This window comes from Microtus pennsylvanicus, chromosome 1 (assembly GCF_037038515.1).
Source record: "Microtus pennsylvanicus isolate mMicPen1 chromosome 1, mMicPen1.hap1, whole genome shotgun sequence".
In the NCBI taxonomy this organism is placed as follows: Eukaryota; Metazoa; Chordata; class Mammalia; order Rodentia; family Cricetidae; genus Microtus; species Microtus pennsylvanicus.
The window spans coordinates 14,904,207-14,927,876 of NC_134579.1; the positions used below are offsets into that span (position 1 = coordinate 14,904,207).

Genomic DNA, 23,670 nt, shown 5'->3' on the forward strand with positions numbered 1-23,670 from the left:
ATGACTCCATCCTAACATATAGATCAGTCATTTTACACTATAGCCACACCATCTGCTCAGGGCATAGATGGTATCTTCCTCTGACTGTAACAAACCTCTCTATTTATGGTGGAAATGTAGTAAAACCAATCACACAGTGACTCACGCACCTGTGTATATCTCTATCCTTGACAATTTACAATATATCAGCAAGCCTTCCCCAACTCAGCATAGTGACTATAGAGCACCAAAGCTCTATAGCAGCACACTTCATTGGGGTTCTATCAGGGAATCTTAGCATGACTACATCCCCCAAAACTAGCCATGTCAAGTGATTTTTCTCTAACTTACTGTCCAATGTTATTCACTCAGTCCAATCTCTTTTGCCTGAACTGGTACAATAGTTAGCTAGACTGCAATTTTTTTTAATGATTATACGTGCCTTCTTGACAGTGTACTTGCCATACTACATGGAAAGGCAATGTAAATATGATCACAATCGATCTAAACATGAAAGATTTTTGCTAACTTTGTGATCTGAGCTCTACATACAAAGCATTAAGTTGTCTGCTCCAGAGAACATTCAGGTCATACCCTACTACTTTTGGCCTTCCAGTGCATTCCATTGAAACTGGAATTCTTTACTTCACAACTACAAGGTTGGGAACGTTTCCATTTTCTAATCAGTTTTCTTTTTTACTCTCTTTATCCCATTGCTCTATTTCTTTGAACTTTTTATTCATTGGACTCTGCATTAATTTCTAACCTTGGAGTTTTCTCTTTTGTTACATTGTGAGATGCTAATTTTCTAAGAAAATTCTATCGGGACAAAGATTTTTATAAGCGACAATATAAGGCAGTCTATGAAAAGACACTTTTCTGCCAGGAATGCAATTCTACTAGGAAATAAGTATTTCATTCTATTCCTACTTCTAAGATTTGGAGCCAGGAAGCTTTTCCAATTTGATGCATACTTTATAATAGAGAATAAGCCATGAACTTTATGTGCTTATAGCTATTACCCCATTATGATTGTCTACATTGGAATTCCAGAATATTAACTTCACATGGTTTTGACTCATGTGAGAGTAGCTTGAAAGCATTTTTATCAACATCTTCCTGTGGAATAAGCGACCCTTCTAATTAACATCTTCAATTAAAAAACCTAAATCTGGAGAAAAATATTTTGTGCATTATGCTAAATTTATGTTGGCTCACTATTCTAGAAAGCTTTCAAATTAATTAAAAAATGAGATGTTTGGTAATGGAAAAGATGAAAGCCCATGTTTATCAATTTGTTAGAACTTAATGTTATTTTAATATTCTAGTTTTTAGTAGATTATTAGAATAATAAAACAAAATTATTAAGTTCTAAGTGGGAGCCACTGAAAGCTCAACATGAGTTACCAAAAGGAAAATTCCAAATCATTATTTTTCCGTTACGTTTCTCCAAACAAAGTCAAAATTCCCCATCACAAAGGCAAGCAATGTTCAGCTTTTTCTTTCCCCCCCTTTCCTGCATGCTAGGACTTCACAATTCCTTTGCTTTCTTCCATTTTAATTCCTCAGTTCTACTCTCTCTTATAAAAAATACCAAAACCATGCTGCTCATACTCATATACATGATGTTTTCTCTGCAAGGGACCATCATTCATAAAATCTCTTTGTAGCTCAGAACTTCAAGACCTTCAAATTAGTGCCCACTCCTCCATGTGGCCCTTTTTGAATATACAATGAAATTTCACCCTGTCAAAATTCGTTGTACAAACTGCAGGGTTATTTCCACTATCTCATTGTGTGTCTCTGCTGCCCTTAACTCATTACCACACCAATTACCTGATGCTGAAGCTATTAGTCAGATTCCTTTACTGAGAAGAATTCTTAGCTTAAGGTAAATATTTCATAAACAGTCATTAAATCCATCAATAAATACCCTAAATATTATTTTCATTAAAAAGGAAAAAAATCTCAGAAACTTATGCTATAGCGTAAACTGGGAAATAGTGATCTGTTGTATGTGGAGAATTATGTCAAGCACAGAACACAAAGGAGGTGGCGACTGCATTGAAGGACAGGAAGATTATTTCCAGACAAAGAACTTACTATGCGGAGAAATTTGCCTATTTATGTGTGCCATCCACAAGGATTCTCTTGGACTCTGATGAGGAGCCTATAAAGAGGCTGACATCATATTAAGCATCACTGTTCTTACCTACTTTTAGTAGAATTGAATGTTTATTTGCTGGAAACTGTTGAGGCAATTTTCAATAACACTCAACTGTTGTTTTCAAGATGTTTTACCTCCACAACCTTTTCCCATGCCTTAACTGTTTCTTCATTTTACACATGCTCTCTGGCACACATACTTCATACATGGTAGATTTTTATATAATATTTTTATTTTAAAAACCAGAAAAGGAACTAATCTGTTGAATATGAGAAAAAATATACTTAGGGTAAGTTGCATAGGGTAAGGCCAATCTAGATTATATATCCTGGATCTTAGACCAGCAGAGCTGTAGAGTGAGACCAAGGCTCAAAACAATCAAAGAGACAAACAACAACAAATATATAACCAAGTAGAAGTCTGCTATGTGGAAAATATTTAAGAAGAAATTAGGAATAAGTAAAAAGCAGGGTAAATGTCAATTACTAAGTCACACAGATAATTAACTATAGGAATTCAAGGTAATTTGTGGTGTAATAAGGCTACAATTGTGAACAGATGTTATTATGTGTTATAATATATTAATCTCACTACTTTCTTAAATTTTAGAGAAGATAGGGCAGCGTGTGGAAGCACAGTTGCTGACAGATAAGAACGTGTGCCCCTTACATCATCATTGTGATCGTGCATACAGGCTTCCTAGTGGGAAGGTGCCAGATGGGTTTTTAAGTCCCTTGAAACATCACTTGGCAACACTGAAATTCATATGTAATTCATGAGCCACTTAGGAAACTCAGTCCGTGACAGAAAGGTGATTCTGGGGCTTGTCTTTCTGCTGAGGTAGATGTGCCGTGATAGAAAGGTTGGGAAGGCCAAAAGGAACACTAAGATTAAGAAGCACAAATGGGAGTGGCTGTTGTATTATTAAACAAACAGAAAAGAAGGCACACAGTTGGGGTGGCTGGAGAGTGGGGGGGACCATGGAGGACTGAAGTTTGAATATTGTTAACAAATATATTGCATAGAATTATAAAAGAATTGATGAAATATTTATTAAGAAAAGAACAAGAAGTCAGTTTTTGTTTTGTTTTTGTTTTTTATACCAAAGACAATAGTACCCTAGTCCAAACAAAATACTCCTTGAAATATTTTGATCTATACCTCAGGATTTATGTTTTTATCTTCACATATGATCCCATTAGTCTATATACAATATATTTTTCTCTCTACTTCTTTGCCTGGAAAGAGAGGAGCAAGCTAACGTATGACGCTGGTGTCCACTACTTTTCACTACTCTGCACCTCAAATCTTGTAACCAGGAAAAGAAAAGAATACAATTCAAATACCCAAAATGAACTTTATAAATGAAGTACCTTTACACCCTCCAATTCTGAAGAAACAGAATTCTAAGAGTGAAGAGTCAACCAGGAAGAAATTTGAATAACTCTCTTAAATAAATTTAACACTAAATGGCATAAGAAACTATATTTGGATGATATTTAAATAACAAGTTAAATTGAAGAAGTGATAAATAAATAGGTAAACAAGCATAGAAATAGTAAGTTAAACTAATACAATGAATGAAAGTCACCAAACATTGGGAACCATAAAGCAATATCGCGAGTATACGTTATAAACTTTAACTGTTCTCTCATGGAAAGTAATTGTATAGTATGATTTTTGGTTCTGTGTTAATTTCAGCTGTGATGAAACTCAGGAGTGAGATATTATTTACTCATTTCATATAAAAGTACTCAATCTGTTAAAACAATCCTTTCTGTAGAAAAAAAAACATGAATTTTTTCACTCCGCTTTGTGTCTTAACTGGAAGTCTCTCTAAGCTACCTCACTTGGACTGTGTGCAGAGCCTCATAGGACTGAGGCTACTTCCAGAAACAGATCTTCAGGTTCCCAAACAGACTATGAGATGCGTGAAGAAACCACACAGTTGCATTTTAAAAGAATCTAAATTTTGAAAACTCGTTCTTTGAAAGCTTCATTGTCTTTAAATAATGCTACTTGCATTTGTAAATTGCTACTTCTTTTGTTTATTGCATGCATCTCATTGGCTATGAAAGTGGAATTGTGCATGCAATCTGTAAGATGGCTGAGTTTTAAATATGAGATATGTGCATTTATCAGTATAATGACTTTGAATCGCAAACTAAAACAAACTGTGTAGCATATTATAAACCAAATTAAATTTGATTAAATTATCCTGCATATGCCTGTGTTCTTATCTACACAATGAACAATTCTTTATATTGGATAAGGCATGTCAGAAAGAACAAGGCTTTATTATATATAAGAGTTCAAGTTTACCACTACTTAGCTAGATAGTTTTTTAAGGTCATGCCCTTTGGGGGTAAAAAAATAATCATCACTCAATATTTTTTGTCAAATATGTGAGTTCACCTCTCTGAAATGTTATTCAATTTTAATAAGAATATACTTCCCAAAGCAACCACAAGAAGCATAAACCTGAGACGGCAATGGGTTCTTTGAAGGCAGCAGTGATGACAGGCATTTCATCTCAGTAATCAGAACTTTACAGATTTCCAGTTGAAAGTCTGCCTCTATAAACCTTCTGTTTAAGACTCCATTGAATACATATTCATGCACTCCCTTGAATTGCTTGAATAAGAAAGGAACACAGCAAACAAAGCCATAGTCCATACTAGAAAAAGCTTAAGAAGACAAGAGGAGGAGGGAGGAGAAAGACCAGGAGAAACAGGAAGAGACGGGTTCTTTATCTAGCCATCCCTTTTAGAGCTTAAACATTTTCTTCTTGGTTCCTCTGGAGAAAACTGAATATATAACGTACAACCAAGAGATTGCATGTAAGAGTTACATGCAATTATTATAATTATAATTACATGTAAAGATACCATGACAACCTAATTAGTGAAAGGTGCTTAACAGGATAGCCAAATGTCACAATTCAGAATTCTGCTCTATCACTGAAACACTATTCCACTATGGAGAACTGTGCACAGAAGTTTATGGCTGCCAGATATCATCACATTTTGCCTTGGATGCTTAATGCCTGACGTGAAATCTGGTCATGAAAACAGATGATAAATTGTATCAAATTGTCTTCAATATTTAGTTTTGCGACATGCATAAACATTATATGCTTTTTCAAATTTCTAAAGCTTCTCACATCTAGCACTAGCACTGGTATTAAGAATTTAAGAACAGTCATTATGGAAACCAAACGGCTTAGATTTCCCTGCATATTTATAACTTGTTAAATTTATCACTATATTTAAATGCAGTATCAGTTTTGACAAATACTAACCCAATACTTGTTTGAAAACTGGAAAATTCACATTCTAGAATAGATTTATGCTGTTTCCATTCTTCTTCTTAGTATTCTTGTTTTAGACTAGAAAAATAACACATCCTCGTTTGATATAAGAATACAAAATTATCACACAAGGATATTAGGGTGGAAATGTTTGAACACATTTATTAACAGTTGATTTTCTTTGTCATTAGAAGTAAAATCCTGGATAGGTACTTTCAGAAAACACTCATCCTATCTAAAATACTTTTCTTTACTGCACTTTCAATGTTCATCATAGTGATTTAACTGTTCCATTTTTAATCCCCTTAATACAGATAGTATTCCTTGAGCATATGAGTTGGAAAAATTGGGTTTGCTGAGGTCAAAGGTAATTTTTTTACCTCAAAGTACACCTATCCCTGTTCTCCATGTTTCTCAATGGACTGGAGTCTATGCTCTGCATGCCTTTCTCTCTGCTCTTCTCCCAGGTACTTTCTGGTTTTGCTTGTTGCCCTGTTAATACCATCTACACTTAGGGCATGCCAGTTCTGCATTTTGAAGATTATACATAAAAAAGCCAGTGTTTAATAGTGCTTGGAAATTATGAAATTATTTTCTAACACTTCCTTCAAAGGAAAAAATAAATCTGCGTATTTATCTTACTTGTTGATTTGTTTGTCTTGTAATCTATATTTTCTTTTAAGACTCACATGATTTCCATTTTTCTTAATTTAATGATTGGCTTCACTTTACCATAGCAAATAGTTTTCAGTGTGAATCCCTACAAGCAGCCTACATATGATCATAGCCCAAATTAGGGAGTACTATTCTACCTAAAAGCTAATGGATGCCATTATAAGGATATCTTCCTGGACAATAGAAAAATAACAACATGGAACATCAAGATTATTTTCAACCCACTGTCGTTCCTTTTCATTTTATTTCAGCCCTGCTGTGGTTAGGGGATTTGGGGCCAACATTCTCATTTAGAATTCAGGCTCTGTTTTCCTAGACAAGATTGCTGTAAGTGGTGACCCAAATTAAATATGGAAAAAAGAAACCTCTAGATATTTACTGTAAATTTAGAGCAATAATACTTTTATTTTAAAAGATGCAAAGTAATTTAAAGTTCAATTGTAAATATTTTACATTGTGATTCTGCTTAATTACATATCCAGAAGTTAGAAAGTAATATTTAATGGAACTTATTGATCTAAATACTTGGCTCATTTTGCCTAAGAAATCTGTCATTCAATGTAGTTGCTAGAGGAAGCCAAAGAGTCTCAACTATGATATTAAAGCATTCCATTGTCTTTTCTATTGTCATTCTCCTTTTAAATCATTGCCTATTTTAATTTATTCTTTTATAAAGGAAGACAATCACTTAGCTAGCATTTTTATTGGAAGCTTTGTGAAAGCTAAGCTTTGAATTGATTTCAGGGCATATGTTTCATAAATAATGGTGGGCATCAAAGGAAAGAAGATCTGCAATCCCATTTCTTTCTTTCCCTACTTTCTGCTCAAGGAATAACATATGTATTAAAGGAATACAAAAATTTGAACAATTAAATCCCTGTGATGAGCATTGCAAATGCAGTGAAGATAAGCATTTTGGAGTAGGATGGGTATTTTCTGAGAGTACCTATCCATGATTCTACCTTCAGGAGCAAAGAAAAGGAAAGAAATAAAGAGCTTGCATAAAGAAGGTACTTATTTTTTCTCAAGTATCTTAAATATCCTACAAACCACTCCCTACCCAGGACAAGTGGTATTCCCAACCATGGCAAGATGGACCCTAGCAACCTATCCAGTTCTTACTCTACTCATTGGTTCATTGTTGCAGAAAAACTGACCTTTTTCTAGTGAATAAACACATTTGAGGAAGAATATACCATTCCCTTAGACAGAAGAAATGTGACGCTGATGCTGATGACATATTCATACTGGAGTCTTAGTAAAAACACATATATCTGTCCTGTGTTAATATGATTTTCCATATTACCCATTACCATAAATGAAAAAGAAAATATCAACTTAACTAGATGCTAATGTAAATCCATAATGTAATGACAGAAGGTTTGCAAACCAAACCACTCATTTAATTTTAAAAATTAATCTGCATGTATATATTCATGTATAGTTAATCACAAAATAAAACATTTTAATGAACATTTTAATATTGCATTTAAAAATTCATTGATTAAATTACATATGGCAGACAATGTTCTTTTCGAAGACTTTTCAAAAAATTAATAAGCCTACTTAAATGCACATACTTAGAAACTGAGAGACTTAGAAGTTCATTTCCATCATAATTATATAATAATACCACACAACTTTCATCAGAAATAATATAACTTGTCTATACTCTTCCTGCTTAGATATTTCTTCTCAAATCCTGACACAAACGGTGCGCAATTCTCCAGGGGGAATCATTCCATGAGAACCAGGTGTTTTTCTTTCTTGATTTGAGTCAGGGTCAACCTAAGCAACCTTAGCTGTCATGAAACTCACTAGGTAGTACACTGGTCTCAAATTCAAAGCAAACCTAATTTCGTTATGCAAGTTCAAGGATTGCAGATGTGACTCACCCACCTGGCTTTTTAGGAGGAATTCTTTAGACAGTATGAAATACTGAATTTCAATCTGCATTTAAACAACAAACCACTTCAAACTCACACATTACTGATCACAGCATGCAGACAGAAACATGACCTGTGGCATAGTTCACTGAAAACCATCTTACAAAATCTATGGCCACTTCCTAATCTCCAAAACTAATTTCCAGATGGTTCAACTCTGCTTCATCATTAGTTCAGCCCAAACCACACTTGAAGGACAGTAAGAGACATTCAAATATTGGATTTGTAGTTATTTCTGAAGAACATCGTGTCTTTTAATATGTTTTGAAGATTTAAAATCATATAAAACGTGACGCGCTAAAGAACAACTCAAAAGATCTCTTCAAAGTATCAAAGCTTAAAGGATTCTATGCTTTGTATATGCCCCCAAACACACACAGCCATAACCTGCTGCATCAAAACTCACATACACCACCATTATTACTGCATCCACACACAAAGGTAGCCATTAATTACTGCACCAAAATAACAGTCCTTTCAGAAAGGTAGGTTCAAATTCGATACAAAACTCACATCCAATTGCCAAACAGTTTAACCAATTCAGAAGCATTATGCGTTGCTTTGACAAATCTTAGGAAAGGATATAATAAACTGTCTTAAACCATGGCTTTCAATCTTTCTAATGCTGCAACCCTGTAATTCAGTTGCTCATGTTGTAGTTCCCCCATCATAAAATAATTTGGTGCCCACTTCATAACTGTAATTTTGATACTATTATGAATCCTCATGTACATATCTGATATATGAGCCCCAAAGGCATCTTCACCCAGAGATTGAGAACCACTGGTCTAAAACATGAAGCCAAAATCCTGTATATTTTCATCATAAAGTAGTGATCACACTCTGCTTTCAGAGACTCAGAGCATGCGTGCCCCTACCTTGACCTTGTCCATTCCCTTGCTGGCTCCAAAGGATCAGCAACATCAGTAGCCCTGGAGTCCATGTCCACATCCTTCCAATGACACTCCCTTGCCTTCTGGCCATTGCATTTTAAACTCTATGGAAAGTTGGAGGTGGATGAAAAGACAATAAATTACATTCTTAAGGAAATATATTAGCACTCGAATCCCATTTACAAATTACACTGCTTACAAGGGCAGACTTTTGAAACATGCCTTCCTTTGGGAGTCTCATATTGGTGAGTAATATAAAAGTCTATCATCTTAAAACACATTTGCTAAATAATCCTCAGAATGTTTCTGCATCATTGTGTAATATACACAATTAAGCCTACAAATGCTTGAAAAGTGGACTCAAACGCCCATTGCAGTTCAATCAAGCAGAAAATTGTCCAGTAACAATATTTCTAACTTGTTATTTAGGGAAATTGATGCTCAAAAAACACAATGTCATCTCTATAATATATAAGAGCTGAGTTTCAAGAAGTCACATAAGTTCATCAAAAAGGATCTCCTAAACTATTTTCAGGTTTTGATTCAAGTGACATTTCTATTACATTATAACTTTATTGAAACAGAAACTCATCATCCACAAAACAAAACTTATTCATGTAGTTATAATTTAGAATGAAATTAATGAATGTTAGAAAATCCTGCACTTTTAATTCAAACACATAATACATAGGGCACATATTAAGTAATATGCATCAATTGATTAAGTTTGAAATATTATATTTGGGTGTTCATTTGAATGCTGTTTTCTATGTTGATGAATGAAAACATCAAAGCAACTACCAAGATGCTATGTTTTCACACATCTGAGTAACACACAATGCCTGAAATGAATAAATTTTGAGTTGTCTGAGCTGACATGGCTGATAATGTAAATATGAAAAAAGGATTCAAACCCCATACTGAATACCAGTTAAACATAACATGTCATGATTAACATGACAAACTTTTCACAGCCAAGAAGAATCATGAGATTAAATAGCTATCAAAAAGAATTTAAAACCAGAGACTAATGTTAAATGTTTTATACATAAATTATCCCTTCATTCCTGGTGGAGTCACTAGAGGGTACAATAATTGAGAAGTGAATAGGATATGGGGGCTCTAACTTCATCAATGGGTATGTCTGTTGGTGAATTTTCAAATAGGCTATTAGATGGTAGAACCTTGTTAGGTAAAATAGATCCCTGAAAGCATGCCTTTGAGGTACTTATTTGGTCCCTCGAAACTTCTTCTCTATGTCACCCTTCATTCATCATGGCTGCCACAAAGTGAGCAGTGGTCTTTACGGTGAACTAAAATCATAAAGTAGAACAAAACGATCACCCATCCTCGACATTAATCTTCTCTAGGATTTTGACAGCAACAACTAAATAATTATTAACGATAAAACATGTAGTCATGGAAAATAAAAGTAGTTTTTTTTTTAAAAAAAAAAAACAATGTCTGTTCAAACTACCATACAATCACAACTTCCCTGAGGCTTTCCTTCTCTCTTTTTCCTTTATCAAGAAGGGTGAGTGCTTACTCAATTCCCTACTCATATTAGACTCACGATGCCAGAGCTTCAGGGAGATGTACAAGCCGTGTCCCACAATGTCCTCACCTTAAATGAGCAAAAGGACTGATAGCCTGGTAACGACATTTCTAAATTGGTGTGTTATAGCCAAACACTGAGAACAATGTCTGTGTTAAGAATAATAAAAATTTCAAATTTACTAAACTTTACATTATTTTGCTGGACTAATATCTTACATTCCTGTCTTTCACTTCTCAGAGAAGGTACCATTTCCCAACTGAGAAGGCTGAGACTTGGAGAAATATCACACAATTCTCCAAACTTCCTGATGAGTACTTAGACACCAGTGTCTGTGCTCCATTCAGCTGCTCACTAGCCTGAGACTTAGTTCTCTATCGTCCAAATGTACTCCAATACTCCTCTAAAAATGATGCTGAGACAAGATAAAGGCTGTCCAGGATATCAATCCATAGTTATCTGATGCCAAATGGATACCTTCAAATTACAAATTACTGAAGTCTAAGCAATCAGATTCTCACATTAATTTTTAAAATCACCAGCTATTTCCAAAGTGAATTGTGGTTTTTCAGGGAAATTCATGAATAATCTCCCAAAACACTTACTAGCAATGATGATTTCACACTGAAGAAAAAGAAAATAATACTTAAAAAAAAACAAATGGTAATATGTTTAAGAGGCAAGAGCAACATGGAACAATCATGTTAAACATTAATTATACTGTTTGATTTTGGGGGGTGACATTTCCTAGGGAGATGTGAACAGATATCTTTTCACTCCAGATGGAACATTGACACAAGATCAAATAACTAGTACTGCTTATGTGCAGGTTGAAGAGCCAATGAGTTTATTGGGGTTACTTTTCAAAGTGTGGGTGACTGAGAGACAGCTGTCACACTAGCGAGTCGACCGCAGGTGGTGATGCTTCATGGGAGAGGCATTCCTGGAGCTCCCTGCATGATTTGTAGGTAGGGTCCCCGGAAAATTTCATCTGGGATAGTTTGTTCACTCTTAGACTTGTGAAGGAGCTTTGAGAATCACATAAGATTATAAGCTGCTTGACATGTCTATGTGTCCTCAGCTCCCTGAAGGAGCCTATTTATCCTTAAAGGAGAAATCTTTTAATTCCTGATAAAAGAAAAAAAAAGAGGCATGCAATACATGAATGTCTGATTATGGTAAGTTTTAAATACATGTTTGCATTTAATCACTGGGTAACTATTTTAGCACACACATTTAAAAATTCTTACTTGATGTTTTAATTGCCCATAAAAATTAGTTCCATAAATTCACTTTATATAGTAGTTCCACAATGAACTTTTTAGGCAAATTTACTATCTATATTATTTTCCTAACTTCTGAAAAATTATGCATAGCATTCTTTTAACAGGTATGATTTTACAATTTAATATAGAACTACTTTAAAGGCATTACAAATATTTACAGGAAAGACTGGCATGCAAAACACCACTACACTATATATTTTAGTAAAAATGTTAGAGAACAGATGGCTTTCAACATCTTTTCATAACAAAGACAATAATGAAGTCTTCCTCCCTGAAAGGATGTGTGTGGAGAGCAATGCTTCCTAAATGCCAAGTTATAATAATGCATTGTTTATATGCTGTCCCTGACATCTCTAAATTTGAAACCCATTAACTTTCCTTGTAACATTGACATTAACAACCTTCCTCATGCAATAGAAAGTCAGCACATTTGTTGCTTATTTTATGAAACAGAAACAAAAATCTAGAAAGAAGTATTCTTTTTATTTTAATGATTTTTATTGAGCTTTACATTTTTCTCTGCTCCTTTCCCTGGCTCTTTCCTCCCCTTCAACTTTCTCCCAAGGTCCCCATGCTCCCACTTTACCCAGGAGATCTTGAGTATTCTAATTGCCTCAGAAAACAACATTTACCACTTACCACAAGAAAGAGTCATCAATTACTCTAATCTTTTGTAAAGAGTTATTTTTCAAATTTGAAAATAAAGTATGGAAAATCTTTTTACTCATGCCTATTACTTTTTAAAGAGTTGAATAACTCTTAATGCATATACAATTGTACTCAGTGTAGTCACCTGAACCCAGAGATGATGGGCTGTAGGGAGTATATAGGCAGATCTCATTAGGTCTTTCACTGATGATGACAACAATCATACATTGATGTAACAATATTCATCTTTGTCTTTTCATTAAAAAGAAAATACACAATAACAAAGAACTATAAATTGTATTTTGTCACATGCAATGAAAGTTAGCATGGTTATGCTTTGATGACTAAGCAAGTAATTCTATGTGATGGAATCATAGGCCATCCTCAAACTTAAGGGCAATATTAAGTGACATTTCAGTATCTAAACTAAGTTATTCCTCAATGTAACATTACATAAGGTCTTGTAATAAGAATATACCATTTGCAAAAAAATCAATGTTCATAATGGAAGCTCAAGAACTGTAATAGGCTCTGCTACATTGCTCTTGTGTCCCTGTGATATGCTGAGAGGAAGAACTAACGACCTGTAAGCAATGTGCACTTCCAGATCTCATTTAATTCTTTGGACTTTGGTTTTAAAAGGTTTTCTTAAGGGAGGCTGAATAATTGGTCATCCTCATATCATCTCCAGCATATTGCTCTATCTGATGGAGCAAACAATCATGGCACCTGGTGAAGGATCTTTCGCATCTGGAGCAGCCAGCAGATAGAACAGCACTGAATTAGGTAGATGTAGAACACCTGTCCCTTTTTATTAAGAATTTTTTAATACAATCTTGTCTCATTTTACACAGCTATCTCCAATCCCACTCCCTCCCCTTTTCCACTCCACCCTTAACCCCAACCCCCATCCACACTTCAGAAAGGGTAAGGCTTCCCATAGGGAGTCAATAAAATCTGACACTTCACCTAAGCCCCTCCCCCCATATCTAGGCTGAGCAAAGTATCCCTCTAAAGAGAATGTGCTCCTAGACATCAGTTCAAGCACCAGGGATAAACCCTGATCCCACTGCCAGTGGCCTCACAGACTGCCCAAGCCTCGCTACTGTCCCCTATATTCAGTGGGTCTAGTTTGGTCTTATGCAGACCAAAGTATAAGTCCAGAGTCATCTGTTAATTCAGGTCAGCTGTTTCATGGTCTTGACCCCTTTGTTCATAAATTACTGGACTGGTCTCCAGTAATTTGTTTCAGCTTCCTTGTAGATCTCTGTATCTGCTTCCATCAGTTGCTAAATGAAAGTTCTATGATGACAGCTAAGGTAGTCCTCAATCTGATTATAGGGGAAGGCCACCTATCTTGAAAGTAAGTGGAAGATTCCTGTCATTAGAAATAATGCAATGCCAACAAATCTTTGGGTTCTGTCTGCAGGTACTTTTTAGATCTTCTTCTGTCCACCATCAACTGGTTAATCCTCACATAGACCTGCCAAATATTTCTTTGTACTCCAATTTGCAGTTTATAACCTCCCTGGATAGGTAATGATTTCTACAAAAATAGGTAATGCTTTCAAATTTGCTGCTTTATAATCCTGTAGACAGGATGGCTCCAGCCAGCCTCTAGCACCGTCTTCAGCAGCAGCTTTGGGAGCTTTTCTCTATATGATCCTCGCAAAGCTTCCTCTTGGCATCAGGCCTGTTCAACAAAGTGTGTCTCCAGTGACAGAAGGACTATGTGCTAAGCTTCCAGGTTGATGTTCTTTCTGGTCAGCTGACCTATAATCATGCACCCTTTCTAAATGGCTCTTTAAAACCAAAGTTCAAAGAATCAAGTGAGATGAGGAAGTGGCCATTGCTGAGAGGTCTTCAGTTACTCTTCTCCACATGTTATAGGGTCACAACATAAACCAGAAACACGTGCACAACCTATTCTCATTCTTGAGTTCCTGCTAGTAAGATTGACTTCTTTTTCTATCAAGAGTACATTCTTATTAGAAGATCTCACATGATCTTACATTGAGTAATAGCTTAGATCGTGGAACTTCACTTTAACATTGTCCTTATGTACATGCCTTTATCTCTGAGAGGAGCCTTTGAAATTAGTAAATTATTATCAACACAATTTATGTCACTGAATCCTATAACTAATTTTTATAGTGATGGCCAGATTCAATGAAATATGACATCACTTCAAAACTGTATGTGTTCTTGAAGTATTTGAAGTGACTTTTTTTTCAACTAAGTAAACTTTATTTATATAGGTTGAATTGTCAGTGGAAGCTAGCACCCTTTTAAAGAATCTTAACAACAATAGCACTTTTTAAGGCTGACCTTATTTATTGTAAAATAATTTTTACAAAATTGTTTTAAGCTTTACTTTGTCAGGGTGTGGTGGTGCATGCCTTTATCCTTGGACTTTGAAGGCAGAGGCAGCTAGATATTTAAGTTTAAGGTCTTTCAGGTCTACAGAACAAGTTCAAAGACAGCAAGGACTTCACAGGGAAATCCTATCTGGAAAAATCAACAGCAATAAAATAAACAAATAACAAACCAAATCTTTTTTAGTAAAGGTTTAATTAATGTTATAATTAAAACATTAATTATGGTTCTTTTATGTGTGTGTGTGTGTGTGTGTGCATTCATATATACATGCAGTACTACACATATGGAGACTTTAAAAAAACTTATGAAAGTAGGTTTGTTCTTTTAATCCTGTAAATTATGAAATAGCACTCAAATCATTAGACTTGATGCTAAGTGACTCTTATCTATTGAGTCATCTTGCTGACCCAGTTTCTATATTTGACAAATGAAAGCAAAGATCAACACAAGCTCCAAAGTACTGAAATTGCTCTCCAACATTAGTTCAGTGGAATACAACAAATCATGTGTAGTTTTCACCATTAAGAACCAAGCATCCAGAGTCTGGCATGATAGCTTATGTCTGATATCCTGATACTTGGAGATGGAGAGAAAAGTTTCAGGAACTCAAGCCCATCCTTAGCTATGTACTGAGTATGAAGACATACTCCATACTCCATACTGAGTATGGAGCCTCATCTCAAAACCTTGTTAATAGATAAATGAATTAATTAATTAATACTAAGCATCATTAAATGTGGTATCATTCATTTCTGTTTTAAACATGTAGTTCAATGCTGAGCAACTCAATGCATCTGAAAAAAAGGAAACTAATCTTGTTGATCATGAAAGACATACCAAATCAACCTCCAAGAGAAAGTCTTGAATTACATCCTATAATGAGTCCATTAGGTAGTTATTTTCCATTCTGAAGTTAGGAAAAATTTATTTAAAAATTATAGGAACCTAAAAGTCAGGCTTAAGTCGAACCCGCAGAAATGGCCCTGTCTTAATGAAAGGATTTCAGTGAAATACAACCTGACGTACTCAAGTGCCATATCTTTGAAATCTTAAATGAGCATGACTAAGACACAAATCTATAAACTTCAGAGACCACACTAAAGTTTTGGAGACTATGGATGCCTCATATCTTTGTAAAGAAGCAAAGTAATATTTCTTTCAAAATATTGTGGATTCTCTGGAGATATCATAAAAATTATGTTCATAACATAAAAAATGATGTTCACTCATTCTGATGTCCAAGAGGAGCCAAAGTTGAGTTTTTCTCAGATCACATTCCCTGGTATATTATTTTTATTAATATATAATAAGGAGAATTATGAACTATTAAGAGGTTATGTGATGTGGGAGGGTCATCTATCTGTAGATTCATTGGTTAATTAATAAAGAAAACTGCTTGGCCTGATAGGACAGAAAATTAGGTAGGTGGAGTAGATAGAACAGAATGCTGGGAAGAAGGGAAGAAGAGAAGTAAGGTGGATGCCATGCCTCTCCTCTCCAGGTCAGATGCAATGGAGCCAGCTGCCAGGTCAGACATGCTGGCCACCACCTCATGGTGCTACACAGATGATTAGAAATGGGTTAATAAAGATATGAAAGTTAGCCAAGAAGAGGCTAGATATAATAGGGCAGACAGTGTTTAAAAGGATACAGTTTCCGTGTAATTACTTTGGGGCATAACCTAGCCAGGCAGTCAGGAGCCGGGCGGCAGGAATGCAGCCCACAGCTCCCACTACAGTTATGAGAGTTCCCTTTGGCTTTTAGTAGTAGTACAGTATAGAGAATTAAGAATTACAGTAGGTGGTTGACTAGAATTAGAGAGAATATGGGGGTGATGTGGAAACCTAGTAAAGTGGAAACTCCCAGAAATCTATGAAAGTGACCCTAGTGAAGACTCCTAGTAATGGAGGATACAGGGCCTGAACCAGAGATCTTCTGTAACCAGGCAAGGCTTCCCGTGGTGGTAGTAAGACACCAACCCAACCATAAAAACCTTTGACATGCAATCTGTCCTGTCTGCATGATGTGCTCAGGCAATGGTGGCTCATTCCTTGTGGGAGTGGCCAACCAATGACCAGCTTAATTTGTGGCCCACACCTTAAAAGGGAGCACTTGTCTCTCAATGAAACTGCATAGATGACCAGGAGCCAGAGGCCAGATAAGAGACCTAGAGTAGAACCAAACATGACTAGCCAAAAAATAAATTGAAAAAAATCAATAAAATTATTCCTAATGATATTCTGCTATAGTTATAGATTCATGCCTAGCCCAATTGTCATCAGAGAGGCTTCATCTGACAGCTAATGGGAGCAGATCCTAAGAGCCACAGGCAAACATTAGTCGGAGAGAGAGAGTCCAAATTTGAGATCTCCATCAGGTCCCTCCACTCAGATCTCAGGGAACTCCTTAGAAGAGGGGTGAGGAAGAATTTTAGGAGCCAGAGGGTTGAGAACACCAGGAGAAGGTGACTCACAGTATCAACTAAAGAGGGCTCATAGGGACTCGCAGAGACTTATGCAGCAATCTCTGAGCATGTAAAAGTCTAAGCTAGGTCCTCTGCATATGTTATAGCTGTTAGTTTGTTGTTTATATTGGATTACTAGCAGTGGGAATAGGCGTGTATTTGATTCTTTTGCCTGGTCTTGAGATCATGACTGGATTGCCTCATCCAGCATTGAGATGAGGGTTTTGTGCCTAGTCTTATTGTATCTTGTGGTGATATATTCAGTTTATATCCCTGGGAAGCCTGATTTTTTCTAAAGGGAATCTCAGGAATAGTGAGTCTGGGAGACAGAGGATGTGGTAAGAAGAGACTGGGAGGAGTGGAAGGTTGGGAAGCTGTGGTTGGCTATATTGAATAAGAGAAAAAGTGGGTAGGGAGATGAAGGAGGGGGAAAAGGGGAAGGGAGGAAGAAAAAAAAGAAGAAAACAACATACAAACATTAAACAGCTAACTAAAGGAGACAATGATAAGTCTAAAAACAAGACTAAACAAGCAATAGGAAATCCTGGCTTGATTGCAGACATTTGCAATCCAAATAAGAAAAGAGGTCATATATGTTTTTAGGGCCATAATATTTGATACATATACAATTATATATATAAACACATAAAGCCAAGAAATAAAAATGATACAAAAATGATAAATCATCCTGATGGGTGGTAGTATTTTTGACTGGTATCTTAAGCACTGAGCCATGATCTGTCTGTAATTCGCATCCTGGTTTGATGCAAATCTAGTACTATAAGATGACAGTTTAGCAACAATATACAATAAACTACGTAGAGACAGTACCTATACAGAAGAATATTTTGAAAATAATGGACTCATGGTAACATCAAAATTTAAAAGTTAAGTAAAAGGATAGGAAAAAACTAAATTGTTTTAATAATAGTAGAGAATAAAGCTCAGAATATTGTCAAATATATGCTAAAGAAGAACTGTGGCACCTGAGGGTTTCAAAATAGAAATAGAAGGAAGAAGAGCCCTGATGGATTTTAAGGAAAGAACAGTGATTTGGGATTGCCTTCTGTGAGTATGTTTTATTACCATTGGTTAATAAAGAACTGGTCTATGGCAGGGCAGAATATATCAAGGCAAGAGATCCAAGCAGAGATAGAGGAGGAAAGAAGACTGAGTCAGGCAGATGCCATGTAGCCACCCAAGAAGCAAGAGGTAACAAACCATAAGCTTCATAGTAAAATATAAAATAATAAAAATGGGTTATTTTAAGATGTAAGAGTTAGTTAACAAGAAGCTGGGGCTAAAAAGCCAAAGAGTATGTAATTAATATTAAGCCTCAGAAAGGTTATTTTAAAAGCAGGTGCAGGAATTAGCAACTGGAACCTGGTGAGTGGAGAGAAAACAGTCTAGGGGGACCAAGGTGATGGTGAATACTTCCAATAACAGAACGGACCTTAGAGCCTTCAGAGAATCTTTATAAAGATGAGAATTATACAAATAAGAATATCAGTGCAAATGACCTAGAAGAGAATTGGTGAACAGAATATGAGACATGTTTCTGTTAATATCTTGGTATTATATGTACTGTTTATATTTGTAATCTTAAAAAATATATATACTACTTGTATATATGTTATCTCAAAGTATACACACACACACACACACACACACACATATATATATATATTGAAGAGATTCTTCTCTCATACATTACCTTTCTTCCCTTTTCTCCCCTAAGCACTCCCATATACCCATAACCAACCCCCCAATTTCATAGCCTCTTCTTTCAATAACTGTTATTACATATATGTATGTATATATGTATGTATATGCATGTTCCTAAATATAACTTTTTTCAGGTTCTTAAATATAACATTTTTCAGGTTGATATCGCATCAAATGGAACTTTTTTTCAGTTTTAAAAAGGTGTTACTCATTTAGTTTTGACAAAGTTAGTAATCATAAGTAAACTAAAGCTTTCAAATGTTTTCTTTTAATTCTGTGACTTGGAATTATCAGCTAGCACCAGTGTTTGAACTGTGTTCCTTTCAAGTTTATCTATTACCACAGCATCCTGCTCCATCTGATCCCATCTCACTCTGCATTCCTGAGCACCGTGTGGTAAGTGTGAACGGTTGATAACTGATATAAAGAGAATGGGTACGGAAAGTGGAAAATGTCTCTCCTGCACTAGCATTGTTACTAGCTCAGTGGTAAAAGGCTTGCCTAGCATGAACAGGCTTTAGCTTCAATCCCCATATCTATCACTAAGTAAGTAAATAAATAGTTAAAAATTTAAAATGCACATATCCTAGATTTCAATCGAAATAACCCAACATGCTTTTAGAACCCCAGTTATAATTGGGACTATTGGTTGAATAATGCCAGAACATGATATTCTCAAAGGAAGTCTAGCAGTGCCTTTCCATTTCCAGGAAGATTATAAGGTACCCACAAAATTATTCTTCCATTACACAAGCCCCATGTAGTCAAAAAAGACATTTGAAGTTTTTATTAACCTCCCCAAAGACAATTTCTGCTAATGCTCAACCTATTTGCATAATTATCCCTCATAAAATAAAACTGTTAATTACTCCCCAGTTCTCATTTCTCTAAGAAAAAAAAAGATGTTTAGAAAAAATAAATTGACAATAGTTTCCAGAACAGCAAACTTAATTTCAATACCTTGCAGGAAAAGAAAAGTAAGAAATGTGTTACTTTCTTCCAGAAACTTTGTATGGACTAAAGCAACAGTTTTATTTGTAATGAAGATAGGACTTCCAAAGCGGGTCTTATTAGTCTAAAGTCAAGTTATCATCAGGTCTGAAACCTTTATGCCTAGCATTTGGCAGTCTCCAGACACTACCCTGTGAGCCCCTGCCTTTCTCTGGGAAGCACATTCTTCATCCTCTGCTTCCTTAGCATCTCTTGGTACCCATATTCAGCCAGTCGCAGGTCCCCTATGACCACATTACACACACCAAGATGATTCTGCCTTAAGGGAACTGATCTTCACCGCATCCTAACCCCCTCACGCAGTTTAACATTGCAGGTTCACCGGTTTTAGGGCTGGGATGGAGCATCTTTTGAGAGTCACTCTTCCACCACACTCTGAATAAAAAATAAATGAGAGTACTAGGAAAGGGTGATTGAGTCTGTGTTTGGCACTGAAATGATTTATTTTCTCAGGATTTCTACCTCAAACTAACTTGTTAGGATTACAGTCCAGATTATTAAATAAAATTTTGGTAAATTCTAAAAAATTTCTATCCTTTATGTTTGTGAATACGTAACATACACAGTCCTTAAAGAAACTGCATATTTAAAGACTGTGTGGACAATGCAAAGGAAAGTACGCTTGCTATTCTCGGTTTCCTTATTTCTGTGTATCACACCTTCCCAATGGACCCCGTGTACCAAACTCCTTGCTGAGAGCCTGGTTGCTGTTTCTTCAGTGCTTAGTATGCACCTTGATTCTGCCACTACTTCTAGAGAATGTTTTAATGCTCAGCTTCATTTCATTACTTTCCCTCAGTCTCCCCAATTCTTCTGCCCTGCCTGGATGACATTTGTAACTCCCTCATGCTCACTGTGCTCCATGGACCTAGTTATTTTCCCCCATGCAATGTTTTTTTTTTTTTTTCTCTGCGGGACTGAAAACCTTGCGACTTATACACTGGTAACTCCGCCTGCTCAGGCTTTGTCTGAAGTTGGGAATTTAGTATCTTTCAACTCCAAGTCTCACTTGAATTTCACAATTAAGCAAAGCACCCCTTGGAGCAAATGACAGCCTGTCTGCCCCTAAAAAAAATCTAAGTAATGTACAGAAGCACATTTGGGAGCACAATTGACTTTTATGTACTAGAGCCAGATGCATTTCATTCCTATGCATGCTGAGGGAAGCAAGTTCAACTCATATATCAGAATAAGCATCTGTTCTACTAGCTCACACGGCCGGATATTCATTACGCTCAGGCAACAAAACACTTAAGGAAATAAAAGCTCTTTCCAATAAAAAAGGTACATCAAAAGATTCTCTTTTTATAAAAGTATCTTAACCAGTAAATTTCTGAACAGAAAGTACACAGAAGCCAAACTTTCTGCTAAGACACCTAAATCAAGTATAGCATAAAATTTCAGAAAAGGGCTCCATGCACTGTTTATAGCAGAAAAATAATTTTACAGAAGAATGTTGTTCAGTGACTTGAATATACATATGGCATATGAAAGTTAATAAAGAAAAAAGATAGTATCATTGACATACATTTAAAATATTATATGCCATTAAATTTCTATTTCTTAATATTTTAGAAATAAATTAAAAAACTCATAAACTTGTCTACCCCACCATGTAGGTGTCCTGTTCTTTAAAAATGATCCTCATTGGTTATTTAAAAATTTATAGACAGACTCACAAATGACTTAATAATTAAGTTTGAGAGAAAACCACTATAGTCAGAGAAAGCTGCTGGCTTTCTAGGCCTGAGTATTTATTCATAGCTGAATAAACAACATTTTAAATATGAATATCTCACATCAGTAGTATTCTGTGCTGTCTTGCATTTTGCTTAAGAATAGAAATTTTAGTGCATGGTTAGTCTGTTTAAGTATTAATGTTTCCTGCAGATGTACTTTTTTTCTTGTTTTAAAAAGTTTCTACTAGCCGGGCGGTGGTGGCGCACGCCTTTAATCCCAGAACTCAGGAGGCAGAGGCAAGCGGATCTCTGTGAGTTCAAGACCAGCCTGGTCTACAAGAGCTAGTTCCAGGACAGGCTCCAAAACCACAGAGAAACCCTGTCTCAAAAAAACCAAAAAAAAAAAGTTTCTAATAAGTTTTTATTTATGCTTCAATTTTATTGTTATTTTTTCAATTAGCTTACCAAGTAGCAGGATTTCTTGTGGAATATTCTTACATACTGAGATTCTCCCCCTTTTCTGCCCTCCTTTCCCTTACTTCCTTGCCCTACATATCAACTTATATCCTTCTCTTTCATTGCTTCCTCTTCTGCTTTTATATTAGTGTGTTCAAATATTAAGCTCCACATTCTTCTTCCTTAAAGTGCCCCCCACCCCTGTAATGAACTATAGTTTTTATTTCCTAGCCTCTCTATATATTCATTCTCATATATATATATATATATATATATATATATATATATATATATATGCTGATAACATTGCATACCTATAGAATATGGAGAAATCTAGTTGGTACTTAGCTGAGAATTTCACCTCTACTGGTTAGCAGTCATAGTGATAGAAGACGCTAGACATGGTACAAGATGAAAAAATATTCATCAACTTCACCCAGCTACAAATATTGCAAGCAATAATAATAATCTGTAAGGAATGTATGTCCACAGGCACAACAGTAGCATGCATGATACCACCTTATTTTTAAAGTATGTACCATTCCATGAGATGGAAGCCATATCTCATATTGTTAATGCAGTCAAGAACCTGAGTTAGATAGATTATAGGTCCAGGAAAAGAACCCACTATTATTATTAAATGAACAAAGCAACAAAACAACTTGTAATGACATTACTGCACTCATAGACAAAGACATCAAAAAGACTCTCGGTAGAGTAGCTTTCTCCTCGGCCTACAGTAATTAATAGAACCCAAACTGAATAACATGGAAAACTGAGGGGCTTGGAAAGCTCATCCCTGGATGGTATGTCTCTATCATGCCCCTCCCCTCATGAGTGAGGGATCTAGGTAAAGAAGGGGTGGAAGGAATTGTAAGAGCAAAAGATGATTGAGGACTCCAAAGATTTTCTATACAAAACAGGGTAGATGCACATATGAACTCAGAAAGGCTGTGAAAGCATGCACATGACCTGCACAAGCTCAGGTCGGACCTAAATCCCAGCAGGAAAACAGGAAAAGTGTACCCCTAGCCAAGAAGATCTTCAAGGATGACACAGAAGACAGTTTTGGGGGAGGGAAAGTCAATTTTCATCAGTAGAATGACACTGAATCTACAGAATACTACTTGTATGTCCAGGAGTAGCTGCCCAACACAAGTCAGACTCTGATTTTTAGTGTTTTTTTTATTTTCCTTTTTTTTTTAAACCAAGGGAATTCCTTTATATGCTTTAATATAATGGGTTGTTTTTAATTAATTTTTATACAATATATTTTTATAGTTTTCTCTCCCTCAATTACTCCAATATCTTTCCACTTTTATATCCACATAACTATGCATTTTCACTCTCTCTTTCTCTCTCGCTTTCTGGAGAAAAAGAAAACAGAGAAAGCAAAAAATAAAATGTGAATATGCCCAAGAGATGCCCTATCTATCATACTACAAAAGCATTTGTTCAACTATATTCATAGCAGCATTATTTGTGATAGCCAGAACC

At 35.6% G+C, this 23,670-nt stretch overlaps 1 protein-coding gene across 3 annotated transcripts in view; it reads right to left on the bottom strand.

Annotated features, from left to right (window-relative positions):
- The window catches only part of Robo2 (roundabout guidance receptor 2), a 1,494,745-nt gene that overhangs the window by 1,459,913 nt on the left and 11,162 nt on the right, over positions 1-23,670 (bottom strand). For all 3 annotated transcript variants that reach the window (XM_075955346.1, XM_075956172.1, XM_075954892.1), the window contains exon 2: positions 8,956-9,074. In XM_075955346.1, coding sequence (XP_075811461.1) covers positions 8,956-9,061 — 106 coding nt within the window. In that variant the 5' untranslated portion in view covers positions 9,062-9,074. The remainder of the gene's footprint in view (positions 1-8,955; positions 9,075-23,670) is intronic.